Source organism: Pristis pectinata, chromosome 14, assembly GCF_009764475.1.
Source record: "Pristis pectinata isolate sPriPec2 chromosome 14, sPriPec2.1.pri, whole genome shotgun sequence".
Lineage (NCBI taxonomy): Eukaryota > Metazoa > Chordata > Chondrichthyes > Rhinopristiformes > Pristidae > Pristis > Pristis pectinata.
Window position 1 is genome coordinate 15,615,292 of NC_067418.1, and position 14,658 is coordinate 15,629,949.

General features: G+C 36.6%; 1 protein-coding gene across 5 annotated transcripts in view; it reads left to right on the plus strand.

Annotated features, from left to right (window-relative positions):
* Positions 1-14,658, plus strand: part of LOC127577864 (growth arrest-specific protein 2) — a 134,403-nt gene that overhangs the window by 81,724 nt on the left and 38,021 nt on the right. For all 5 annotated transcript variants that reach the window (XM_052029490.1, XM_052029491.1, XM_052029492.1 and 2 more), the window contains one exon: positions 8,179-8,317. In XM_052029490.1, coding sequence (XP_051885450.1) covers positions 8,179-8,317 — 139 coding nt within the window. The remainder of the gene's footprint in view (positions 1-8,178; positions 8,318-14,658) is intronic.

Here is a 14,658-nt window from a genome sequence, read left to right on the forward strand (position 1 = left end):
TCCCTTATTGCTTCATACAAGTTCACCTAAATGTTTGCATGCAGAGAGTGTGAGGGATAATCAGTAGTTATAGTTAACAGGAACCATTAATCATTATCCTTCAACCTATTTCTATTGTATTCGATATATTAACATTGTAAGAGCTTCCAGTCCACTATTATTATAAGTAATAAATGGCAAATGAAGACACAGTGCAGCCGTGTCAATAAGATCACTTTCAATTAGGTGGACAGCTATGGTATATTGACAAACACACCTTTAAATCACAGACGACAGCTACGGGGCAAAATGGGTTCTAATTGATGTAATCTGTCCTTGAAACTAAACAGAATATTTATACAAATTACTTTTGAAACAGATGATAACTATTAAAGTAGGTCCCTATTGAGTACAGTAGAAGTACTGAAGATATCTTTTCAGTATTGTATTGGAAGTAAACAATATTGGTTGCAGAAGAATGTTACCCTGGAAGTCCATCATGTGTTATGAAGTGCAGAGATGTTATAATGAAGAGAAAGGAAGAAGGGTTAAACATGTAGTTAGAAGATCAGAATCACTGGCATGTGTCCCTGATGATGATCCAGAAAAAGTGAGATCATTATAATGAGACATAAAAGAACATTTAGTGAGTGATGAATCTTTTGCAGAGCAGGCAGCAAGGGCAAATGGTGGTAGAACAGTTTCCAAATGAACTGAAACAATCATTGAAGAAGATGGCCCCTTTCATAAGTAAGCGAATGAGACAGGGTTCTTTTGGAAGAAAAAGCCCTCATAAAATGTTAATCTTGAGGAATGAGTAAACTGCTTCAAACCTCAAAGGAGCTGAGGTTGCCCAACTTTTTTTCTACCACTAGACAAACTCGAAGGCTTTAAAGGAATATTCAGTGGTGTAGCAATCGAGCATCAAAGCCTGGATGGTGATGCCATTCTTCTGAGTTCATACCACATCATTTCTCTCACGTTTCATCAACCTGTATTGATGACCTGTACAACAGAACCTTGCTCATTGTTGACAAGCACTCTGGACTGAAGACATACCTGACAATACCTAAGTAACATTCTTGCCCTTTAATACTCTTCATTGTTTCAACCCGTGGACCAGTATTTTGTTGCTATGTTGAAGGCTTGTTATCTGCAGCACATAATGTAGTATGTTATTTTGGAGTTAAGTATCAGTGACAAACTTGCCATTCAGGAAATTTTGAAGAAGTATAGAATCAAGATAGCCACAGACTATCCTAGAATGATATAGAATATGCAGCAGTGAATGGTGTATGGAGGAAGTTATGGCCAGACTCTGTGCACAATTCCCATGGGTTTATGAACCTGAAAAATTTCCAGGGAAACAGTGACAAGTTGGCATTTGAGGCTGGGTTTGATGAGGTAGATCAAGATGACCTGTAAGAGTTACTGGGGAAGACAATCTGTTGGAGTTTGAGCAACGGTGGTCAAAAGAGGAACAAGAAGCCATAAGCATAGCACCACCACCACCAAAACAGCTTACTATGAAAATGCTTTTGGGGGCATTTTGTGACATCTGGAAAGAGAGAGTTAATTTCAAACACAACAATCCCAAAGTGGAATGCAACATTTGTTATGGCCACATGATGGAAGCTGCTGTGCTTTGCTGAAAGGAACTTTATCAGATGAAAAAGAGAGCTGTTCAGATATCCATTGACACCTCCTTTAAGCCTCTTTCATTAGTCATCCTGGAATAGCCACAGGAAGAGTGTTCACCATCAACAATCCAGATTCATCAACACCATGACCGTCTGAATGCCAGTGTTAACTTTCCCCATCACCACCTCAACAAGCAAAGCCACCAATACTGCTTACATATGAAGACACTAATTCAAAGCAGGAAGTAGACCACACAGCCCCTTGAACCTGCTCTGCCACCTTAAGATCATGCCTGATCCGATTGCAACATTCATGCCTAATCTCAGTAACCTTTTACCTCCTTATTGAGAATCCGCCTTAAAGAAGATGCTGCTTTTACCATCCTTCAGGGAGGAGAGTTCCAAAAGCTCAAGCCTCTGAAAGGAAAACCAATTGCTTCATGACCAAACTTTAGACAGTGACCTTCAGTCCTAGATTCCCTCACAAGAGGATCCCTCCACCTTGTCAAGACCCCTTTGCATTTTGTATGTTTTATTTGGTAAATAACCTAAAAAAAAATTATGATTGTTTTTATTATCTTAATTTAAGACAATGCTAATACGATGATATTTCATTATTTTGGGTTCTTTCACTGAGGTATTTTTGAGTTTTCAGTTTTTTTGGACTGAATTTCTTGAGCACAGAACCGTAATCAGAGTTTATACTTTGAAACTTATAGAGACGTGCCTCCTTGATTTACAAACCTTTGCCTAATGCAATGTTTTTTACTGGAACATAACCACTTTGTAAATCAAGGAATCCCCACATTGTAAACATTGTGCTGGTTAATGCATGCATTGGATGTACAGGGACACCTTTCTTCTTTCTACAGGATCCTTTTTCTTTCATCCAAATCTAGGATGAATATTGAAGAGCTAATAGTGCTTGCAGTAGCCTGGTGTTGGCAAAGCTTTTGCTTTTGTAGGTGTACTTCAAAGGACTACTGAATTAGAGGAAGAATCAACAATCTGTGGAATAAAAATAAATGCATGAGATAACAAAAATCAGATTGACATATCAGGCGTGGCAATAAATTAATCTGGGCATCGCTGACAAGATCAGCATTTATAGTCCATCGCTAATTGCCCTTGAGGAGGTGGTGGTGAGCAATCTTCCTCAACTGCTGCCATCTTCCTGGTGAAGATAATTCCACAGTGCTATTGGACAAGGAGATTCAAGATTTAAACACAGCAATGGTGAAGGATCAGCGATATATTTCCAAGTCTGGATGGTGTGCAACTTGGAGGGTAACCTGCAGCTGCTGATATTCCCATGTGTTTGCTATCCTTGACCTTCTTGGTGGTAAAAGTTGCAGGTTTGGAAAGTGCTATCAGAGTAGCCTGGATGAGGTGGTCTCTACATAGCTACAGAAATCTGAGTGATTATTTTAGTTGGCCCTCCTCCTTGTGGATGGTATTTCCTAAAAGGTGCATTTGAAGAACCTGTGCAAAGTAAGTACAGTACTTCATCTTTAGCAGTAGAATAGCAGTACTATAGACAATTGGTGCTTAGTTTCATTCTTATGTTGAAAGGACCGTTGTATTTTATCACATCCCAAGAAAAGCTAGTTTGGTTATTAATGACATGCGGTTAATTTATTAGTGGTGCCATACCTGTATTATGCCTTCCCTTGTGCAATATTATGATTAAAGATTATTGTGTATTCAATGATAATTTTTTTAAAAATTGGGAGGTTCCTGTAAGTTTTATTAATAACAATTATTTGTTTAGCTTTTCTTCTGCACAAGAAGCAATGAGAATTTGTCAGATTAATTAAATCATAAAAACTGCTCCTGCACAGAAGCAGACTGTTTGTGTAATGAGTGAGTGTGAAGCCAGGTACAGGAAGAAGTCCAATGAGAATAAGAAGATTTACAGCATGTCAGCTCCTCCAGACACACAGGAAAGGAATATATCCAGTTTAAGCAATCATGGTAATGCTGGCTGACTTTTCATTAACAGGCCACATAAGCTATTCGCCAAAGAAAGCAGCTAGAATTTCATTTATGCAGGAATGAAATACATTTGGATCAATATGATTTGAACTAGTTATTGTTTTATTCTTATTTACTTGTTACCCTAGCTACGATTTATGATGAACCAAGCCAAACCTTTTTTATTTTCTAGCTGTTGCTGTACATACCTTTGATGTGAATCAATAGCTATGACAAGAATCTCTCAAACCTGCATTTTATATTCTGTGAATATTAACACATCTCCAGCTTATACTAATTTAAAAAACATTGCTTTCCACTTCAACCCAAATGTGAAGTGTTATTGAGAGTTGCTTTTTTGTACTTGTCTTTTCCTTTCCTGTTTGTACAGCTTTCCCATCGCAGATAAGTTGATTGAAAATCTAATCCCCCATTTATATTCACATTCAAAAGTCAAAGAACACCAAACATCTGCTTGTATTCAACCTCTGACTGGAAGTTTAAAGTCATACATCCTGTGCTTCAGATAGTTCCTGGTTTAGAATAAACTCAGTTCTTGGGAAGATTGTGTTGTATTCAAGGGAGAATGACTGAAATGTAGAATTAACTAATGCACAAAAATATCCATTATATTTTCAAATCACATTTCTTTTTAGCTTTTTTTGGCTTATATTTTCATTTTGTGTATGCCTGAAAATACATTGAAAATCAGATTTACCATTTGTAGCACTGCATTGCACTATTTTACTAAGGGGGAGCAAAGAAAACCTAACAATTCAGCATTTGAGGCTGACTAAGGAATAATGACTTGGGTTTTGGTTAACTTGTGCTACTGATCTGAGACTGGTACTACAGAATTGATTCATTATAACAAAGCCTTCTTGTGGCCAAATAAGCTACATTTACATTGGATTTTGAATATTTTCACAGCATGAGTATGAAGTTTTTCAAGAAAATAAAAACTCTGCTCAGGTTTAAAACCGCAACTAGGTCTCCGCTGAGCAGTCTTTAAACTAGTGTTATTTTTACATTACTGCCAAGGAGACATTGATTTGCAGTGACATATGAATTGATGTTGACATGCAACTTCAGTTAAATCAACAAACTACTTTTATTTAAACATTAATCAAATTAACTGTTATAGTTAAATATTGCTGTTCATTCACAATTTGAAAAGGATGTTTAACAAATGTAATTGAACTTTTTGGGAAAGTAATATTGACAGGGAAATGTTGAATCAGAATCAGGTTTATTATCACTGACATATGTTGTGAAATGTGTTGTTTTGCGGCAGCAGTACAGTGCAAGACAAAAATTACTGGAAGTTACAAAAAAATAATTTAAAAGAGGAATAACGAGGTAGTGTTCATGGACCGTTCAGAAATCTGATGGCGGAGGGGAAGAAGCTCTTCCTAAATTGTTGAGTGTGGGTCTTCAGGCTCCTGTACCTCCTCGCCGATGGTAGTAATGAGAAGAGGGCATGTCCTGGATGGTGAGGGACAGGGATATACATGGCTCTTCAATAAGGTTCCACTTAAGAGTCTGTTAGTTGTAACTAAAGCTCATGGAATTGACAGAGTATTATTAACCTGGTTAGACATGAAGAGTACATCGTGAAAAAGTATTTCTAATCAAATTGGAAGTGACCCATATTGTCCCATAAGGATCAATTATTCATTATATTTATTAATGACTTAAAAACACAGTTGAGAGCAATACATCAATGTTTTATAACTCAAAGGAAAATGGCACAGTAAGCAATGAAGATGAATGCATAAAATTATGAGAATTTATTGATATGTCAAGCAATTGGGCAAAACTGTGACAATGGATTTTAATGTAGATAAGTATGTGATCCTTCACTTTAGACCAAAAAAGTATAGATCTAAGTAATTTTAAAATATTGAAAAGTTAAGAATGATACAAGCATCAAGAGTTTTAAGAGTCCATTTACTTGGATTATTAAAATGTAATAGGTAATAAAAAAAATCAGAAAGGCTCTAAAGTACTAGCCTTTATAACTAGAGAATACCAAGCACTATGTAGATGTTGGAATTTTAGAATCACTGCATCATGGGGTATATTGTAAGGATGATAGCATAGGTTCACAAGAATTTTCGATTAAATTATGGGACTGCTTCTTGTGTCAGCATTTACTACCCAGCGGGTCAGGGAGCATCCATGGAAAGAGCATCTTCCATTTTTCATAGATGTTGCTTGCATTGCTGAGTATTTCCAGAATTATGTTTTGATTCAGCATTCCAGCATCTGCCATCTTTATTTGTTAACCAACCCAGTTTCCCTTGAAACTTGTTTGGTCACTGCAGAGAGCAGTTACAGCTTAACTGCATTTCTGTGAGTCTTGAGTCATACATAGGCTATACTGAATAAGGATTAAATATTTTATTAAAAATGGATTTTTATAAAATTGCATTTGTTTAATCGCCATAATTGCTAATCTTGGGTTATTAATCAAAGATTAATTTCATTAACTGAATTTCTATTCCCCAGCTGTGGTAGTGAGATTTAAATTCAAGATCCCAGTTCATCAGTTTAGCCTCTGGAATATTAACTTAACCACTGTATCATTTTATTCCATTTGATTGAGGCTTTAAGGATTTTGAAAGAAAATAATGTAGTAGGATGATAAAAATGCATAATGCTCACCCATAAGAGTACATGCAAGTTTTTAATTTATAATTTTAAATTTAAGGGCGATTTTTTTTGGTAGCTAAGGATGTTATGAAACAAGACGCCAAGGTGAATTGATGGACTTGGATACATATCGACTTTGAAGATAAATGGTGGAATAGTCACAAGGGGTTGAATGGCCTATTCCATTTCTTTGTTCCTCCAAAAATTGTCAATTTCAATAATTTTTCTAAACCAGGCAGCAAAGAAATGGAATCTGCTGGTTCCAAAACAACTTCCCATTTCGAGTCTGTGGTTTGACCACACAAACAGTATAAAAGATGATAGCTGTTTATATTTCCATCATTAAGATAGCCCCACAATGTACTCTTCATATAAGCTTTAGTATGATATATACACTTCTTCACATGTTCAATGATATGTTGCTTGATTTATCATGAAATTAATCAAAAAGCTCCATTCATTTGTTCTCGATGCATATGGATTGAACAATCATGAATGTGTCAGCACAAAATGGCAGATCATCTACAAATCCACTGATTTTTTTTCTTTCTAAAAAGACTGTCTCCATAACTGAATTGGTGAGCTAAATGTATAGTGCTGCTGTGCCACTGTCAGACTGCTGCTTTAATGGACAGAAAGAAGATATCCACTCTATACTTTAGCTGCAGTGAAAGTATCATGCAGATTGAAATGCTTGAATCAGTGCCATATGTCAAATCCATTTTGGTTTGCGTTCAATAATGGAATGAGGCACCAGACATATGTTAGATTTCATTTCAGTAATGGGTGTATAATCGGTTGTTTGGACTGGGGAAGTGACAATTAAGAGGTGCAATAAATTGCTATACAAGTAAGAACAACAAGCATTTTTCCTGGTATTTTACATCCACTCAGCAACTTTATGACAGTGTATTTATATTGGTTAAAAGGTACTGTATTTATTCCACTTAACATTTCTTAATCCAATAGAGTTAATATGTAAACTGTTCCAGTGCCATATCAAAGGGAGTGACAGGTGTTTCTCCCATCATTCTCAAAACTCAACAAAAGCAGATTGGCGAGGGAATTTATTGGCAGAGTGCCTCGTTTTCAGGCACCAAACAGGAAATCATGTTTCTTAAGCTACTTAACCACCAGTTTTTAAAGGGATTGCTGGAGGGTGCCATAAAAAGGGTACAAAAAGAAACTGGAATGAGGAGTTGGGAGGAGACTCCATCAATACCCCTTCTTTCCTGATCACTTCCCCTGCTATTCTCAAGATCTATCACAGGACCACTGTGCTGGTTATATGGAGCTATGTTTTATTACCTTCTTTAAATGGCCTTAATATATCTAAAGTGCAGCTAGTTTCCAAAGAAATTTAATAAATACAAACCACTTTCTTTGTCCAAAGTTTGATACTTTAAAACAGGAACAGCTTATGTGCGAGCTAATCCTACAATTGCTAGCAGATTATTATTAGCCTATAGCAAAAAGGTGACATGCATTATTTTTCTGACTGTGGACTGATGTTGTCACTGCTATATTCTTTTATATATAGTGTAATGTTGTTTCCACCACGAGCTTATAAACCCTTTTAACCTTTCAGTTGAAAAGCTTTGGTGTAATCATCATTAATCTGACATTGAGGTTTAAAATTTGTGAACCATTTCTTTCCCCAGCTTTTACATTTTTGTCTAATTGCTTCCATCCCTGTGGAATGTCTATCATGTCAGTATCACTGAGGTTTCAAAGTTAATGTGAATTTTGGCAAGCATTACAAATGAATAGAAACAATTAAATTAAAATCATACGCTTTTGCACAGACGCCATACCAATCCATACAATCAAATCAAGATTGAGCTACCTTTCTTGAAAGTGGAAGTTTAAGTTTGTATATTTCAATTCTTTTAACAGCACATGACATGAACTGCTTTCATTTGAAATCCAGGTTTGGAGTAGAACCATCAGGGCTGGTCAAATTAGAAAAAGAAATTGAGCAGGAAGAGTCACATTCTGCACCATCGCCGTCTCCATCTCCAACTAAATCTCCTGGAAAGAAGAGTGCAGGAAAGTTGCTCGATGATGCAGTAAGTAAAACAAAACAAAACTGTCACCCAAAGTAACACGTAGGTAGATACTGTAGATCTTCCCTATTAATCTGTCATTAATCTCTTGAGGGGCATCCTTTCTATGTGGATTATGATCATGGTACTCAAAGATAACACATCACAATCAGTAACAAGCTGCAGAATTGGGTTTGAATACCATTTTCGGCATGATTCTGATTTAGAAGTGTTCAGTCATAATTCTTTAATAGCAGCTTCACACCACTGGCTCTCCAAGACCAGAAGGCATATTGATTTTACATGCAGTCCAATGCCAGCTAACCATGGCTTTGCAGGCTGAGTCAGTTTAAGAAACTGTACAAAAGAACTGTAAAAGTTCTTATTTGCTCATCCTTAATTGCCCTTGAGAAGGTGGTGGTGAGCTGTCTTCTTGAACCGCTGCAGTCCTTAAGGTGTGGGTATACCCACAATGCTGTTAGGGAGGGAGTTCCAGAAATCTGACCCAGCGACAATGAAGAAATGGAGATTATATTTCCAAGTCAGGATGGTGTGTGCCTTGGAGGGCAACTTCTGGGTGGTGTGCGCATGCTTTTGCTGCCCTTGTCCTTTTAGCTGGTAGACTTTGGAAGGTACCATCTAATGAGTCTTGGTGAGTTGTGGCAGTGCATCCTGTAGATGGTAAAAACTGCTGCTACTGTGCATCAGTGGTGGAGTGAGTGAATGCGGTGCCGATCAAGTGGGCTGCTATGTCCTGTATGATATTAAAGTTAAGTGTCATTGAAGCTGCACTCATCCAGGCAAGTGGAGAGTATTCCTTCACACTCCACCCTTGAGCCTTGTAGATAGTGAACAGACTTTGGGGAGTTAGGAGGCAAGTTACTCGCCATAGGATTCCTAGCCTTGTGTTTATAGCTATTCCAGTTCAGTTTCAAGTCTACCTCTAAAACACAAGCTATCTTTTCTTGAATGTCACTAAATATGGTGGAAATCTGAAATAAAATGTATTAGATGTAATGGAAACTAGAATGAGATGTGGAAGAATGATGAGAAGCATATGATAGGCTTTGTTGAAGCAGGGTAATAGAGGCTCTGGTGGAGCATAAACTTTGGCATGTACCAGTTTTGTTGAATGGCCTAATTCTGTTTTTTTTAATTATTAAATTTGATTTTTTAAAAATTAGAACATATCAAACAGTGCTTGGCCATATGGGAGATGGAATTCTGGTAAGAGATTATCAACCAAAAGTGGTAACCTTATTTCTGTCTCTAGAAATGCTCCCTTCCTTGCTGTTTTCTTTACTACCATTTTCTGTTTTCAGTACAGTTTACAGATAATGTGCTGCTTTCTGTTCTGTATGATCCAGGTAGAAAACTTGAACTAAAAAAGCTGATAGTAGGACCATAGGAACTTTATCTAATGGCATCAGTACATTGTGCAAAAGTATTAATTGTGGCCCTTGAGACAGCTTGTTGTTTGTTGTGTGGGGTGGAGTTGGCTGCTGGGTTGCCAGCCAAAAGAAAAATGCAAAACCAAGGAGGGATGGAAGGTAAATAGGAAAGTTGTCGCCATAAATGGCCCACAGATTTACTGCAAAATTAGAATTCGAACATCTTTTGACACCAGTTTCCTAATTTATTTTAACTTTCATTTTTGACTTTTAGCAATGCCTTAGTCAACTGATTTAATTACTGTGCATGTGAAATAACCAATGGCTGTATAAGAACATAACACATAGGAGCAGAATTAGGCCATTTGGCCCATCAAGTCTGCTCTGCCGTCTGATCATGGTTAATTTATTTTTCCCTCTCAACCCCATTCTTCTGCCTTCTCCCCGTAACCTTTAATGCCCTTACTAATCAAGAACCTATCAACCTTTGCTTTAAATGTACCCAGTGACTTGGCCTCCACAGCCGTCTGTGGCAATGAATTCTGCAGATTCACCACTCTCTGGCTAAAGAAGTTCTAAAGGGACGTCCTTCTATTCTGAGGCTGTGCCCTCTGGTCCTACTGCGTGTGATGCAAACTGTTGCAATTTTGTTTTCATACTCTATTTACTCTGTTGCTTTTAATATTGGTTTTGCCAACTTTCATTGTTCCTTGATTTTTTTTCCAGTTGCCAGGGTTTGTGCTTATTGTTTGATTTGTGCATGTTTTATTTTAGCTTTATGTTATCTTGTGCTTCTTCATTCAACCATGGCTGGTATTTTGGCAAGTAAAGCTCTTGTCTCAAAAACTGAATCCCATTGATGCTGTCTCCAGATTAATCTTGCTCCGTCAGTTGTACCAAGTTCTGATACAATGAAACCAGATATTCATTTTTGAAATCTCTTAAAACTTTGCAAGTAAATTCAGAATGTTAGTATGCTTTACCACTAAGTACATAAACAAAAGCCTGGTTCAGATAAGTCAGTAATAGGTACTGATACTTACAGTTAAATTTTGATGATGTGCTCAGATACATTTACAACCTTAGTTTCTTCCGCACGTCTAAAGTGAAAGGGGTTACTAAAACCTGGAAGTTATTACGACTAACAGAATGACAGCTGCTAGAAACTGCCTAATGTGCATCTGAGTCAGACTGGATTAGTTTAGTAAATGTACACTTCATCTTGGTGAATACGCAGATAATTAGTGGATTAGTAATCCAGTGAAGTGAGTTAAAATCTCACAATGGAACATAGAAATAAGGCATTCAGCCCTTGAGTATTTTCCACAATTCAACTTAAATCATGACTGATTTGTACCTTAGCATCACTTGCCTATCTTTGTTATCCTTTGTATTTTTAACCAATAAAAATCTATTAAATTCAAGCATGGAAAATTTGGTTGACTGAGCATTCACAGCCATTTAGAATAATGAGATTCAGATGTTCATTACAAAATAACTGTTTTCCAACTTCATTTATATGTAGCTTAGTTCTAATTTTAGGATATTGCTTTCTTATTCTGGATTCCCCACCAGATAAAGTAGTTTCTCTCAATCTACCAATCAAATGGCTTTAACATTTTGATTGGATCACCCCAACTTTCTAAACCCAGTATTAATGTCCTCATAATGTAATCCCGTAAAAAAAAAATAATCTGGTGAAGCTGTACTCTTCACCTTCCAAATCTAGTAAAGTGTGGTACCCAAAACTGAACTTTGGATTGGGTCTGCTCAAGACTCTTAGAGCTGAAGTGGACTCTTTGTCTAATAGAGGTCATGCTGTGATCAAGTTCAATATAGTGCTTCAAAGAAAGGAACATGTCACAGCTGCCAAGAATCTAAATATGAATAAGATTAATTTCTATGTGATGGAACAGAAACTGTTTGTGCTAAACAGGACAGATGCTCTAATTGGTAAAGTGATGCCATTTTGAGGTTCAGTAAAACAATATGTGATGTAGAACCAGTTATATTTCTTTGAGGCAAAGCTCCACTCAAAAAAGACATGAGATAAGACTGACATAAAGCTAAAAAGAAATACAAACGCAAATCAAACAACAAGCACAGAGCCTAGCAACTGGAGAAAATCATAGAGCAATGAAAGACCAGAACAGATGTCAATACCAGAATTAGAATCAGAATCAGGTTTATTATCACTGTCTTATATGACATGACATTTTTTGTTTTGTGGCAGCAGTACAGTGCAATTGAAGAAAGTATGAAAACAAAATTTCAAGAAATCTTAAAATCACCAAATTTTTAATAATTATATTAGGAAGAGGAAACAGTCAAAGAAATCTCAGATGTTGAAAACTGATAATGGTGATATTGTTGATGAAAGTAAAGATGTGTCATAAATGTTCCTATATGACGAAATATTATTTTGCATTAGTCTTTAAAATGGAGAAGAGGACATTACAAAGAAAACAATACTGAAATGGGCACAATGACTCAGTAAAAATAATGTAAGCAAAATAACAAAAATCAAGAAAATAATGCCTTTATTGAGTGACAATTCCCAGAACCTGTTGATTTTCCAATGTTTTAATGGAGATAGGTAACGATATTTTAGATGTTATATCTATAGTTTTTCAAAGATATCAATTCAGGAACAATTTCTTTAGATTGTAAAATTGCACCTCACTCCAATATTTAAGAAAGTGAATAAAGGGAACTATATTATTATCCAAGCACTTGATCTTGTTTAGTTAATGATATATTGATAAAATACAGTTGTGTAGCAGATAACCGCACCATGTATTGAATTTCTAGGCTTATTTATTCTTGTAAAATAAAGAATGATAGCCTCCTTTCATTATCTCAAGATGTCACAAAGTTCTTTACTACCTGTAAAGTATTTCTGCAGAATAGTCGATAGTCACTGACATACAAGAAATGTAAAATTCCCATAGCAGTTAGGCAGCTTCTATATACATACTTACTATGGGTACTCCAGCAATATGGATAAATCACTGGGATAGTATCCAAAAGCTCAAAACATTGTCCTTGAAACATCTTTGCATCCCACAACAGCAGAAGTGAAATTTAAATTCAAATAATTTAATAAATCTGGAATAATAAATAAGGCTTTATCGACATAGATAACCATGAACCTATTGGATTATCATAAAACCTCATCGTGGTCACCAATTAGCCAGTCAGTGCTATATGAGACTCCAAACCCACAGTAATTTGGTTGCCTCTTAACTGTCCTATGAAATGCCGTCAGGGCACTCCGCACACAGGGATGGAAAATAAATGCTGACCTAGACAGCAATGACCACATCTCACAAAAACAAAAGAACTTATTAATTACTCACAACTCATTCAGTGCTCACTCTTCTTACCTCTAACATGTTCTTTTCTAATTAAGCAGGCTTTACCCATTTATGTTTCACAAATTGTTTCAAAACTCTTCACACTATTGATTTTTTGCATGATTAGAGACAGCTAACAAAATACAATGAAATACTTATGGATTTAGGTACTTTATTTTATCGATTTGTATATTTTAGCAATAAATGGAAAACATGCAAAGTTAAGATGCAGTGATTCCTTCTTGTGCAACAGTCAAAACTAATGCAAACAGTGATGTGCTGTTAATAGTGGAATATGTCTTAATGTTTGATATCTCAAATGACAGTTTTAAAGAATTGACAAAATTCCATCATCTAAGAGCCCTCCTGATCAAACACATAATATACTGCAGAACTTGGAAAAGCTTCTTTAATGGCACCTTCCCAGACTGCAGGATGCAAAAGCTATGTGGACGTGGGCAGGAGATGCATGGGCACATCTCCTGTAAGTTCTTCTTCAGGTTGCACAGCTTTCCGATTTGGAAATATATCACCACTCTTCTCCCCACTCAACACCTCTGCAGGAATACCTTTGAATTTTACTTTCTTCTCTGTAAGCAAATCGACAGCTCACCATCAAAACCTTTTCAAGGTTGATTAAGAATGGACAATAATAATAGCCTCACTGGCCACTCCCTTATTCTGTGCATAATGTAAGATATGCAAGTCCTATTCAGCAGCTGAGGTGTTAATGTCAGGTCTCCCCTGTAGGTGTCAGAACTGTAACTGCCCAAGAGATGAATATTGACACAACGCAGGAAGAGTTGTTCCATTATTATTTGAAGTTGCCTCATAGTAAAACTGAAAGGTATTTAATCTTCAGTACTTGTTTGCTTTATTCCATTAACAATTAGTAATATTTTAGAACATAGAACAGTAATGCACAGGACAGGCCCTTCGGCAATTGCCCACAGGACAGGCTGTGCTGAACTATTTTTGACAAAATATGGCAAAAGTAGAAAATTAAGATGCAATAACTCCATTGTTAAAGCAACTAACATGAATGATAATGAACTAACATGAATGATAATATATTATTGCTTTTTAAAAGTGTTTTGATTTACCATTGGAAATCTATGTTCAGTAGATCAAACAGATAGATTAATGATGCACATATTTTATATGTGTGATGAGGCACCCAGGACCTCACAACATGAAGTTTAGCATGTGACATTTTTATCATAAATTCTCTGCAGGTAGCCATTGGCTGACATTGAGGCTTCGCACACGAAATGCTGAAGAAACTCTGCAGGTCGGGCAGCGTCTATGGAGGGAAATGCACAGTTGATGTTTCTGGCTGAGACCCCCTCATCAAGTCCTGTTGAAGGGTCTCGGCCCAAAATGTTGTCTGTTCATTTCCCTCCATGGATGCTGCCTGACCTGTTGAGTTCCTCCAGCATTTCGTGTGTATTGCTCCAGGTTTCCAGCATCTGCAGTCTCTCTTGTGTCTCCTTGTGGCTTCTTGTCTCCCCTTTGTCCTGCCATAATTTGTGGTGCACAGCACACAACTAGAGCAACTTTTTGGTGTAATTCTGTGATTTGGCTGAAACAAAAGAAAAAAAAATCTAAATTAAGTATT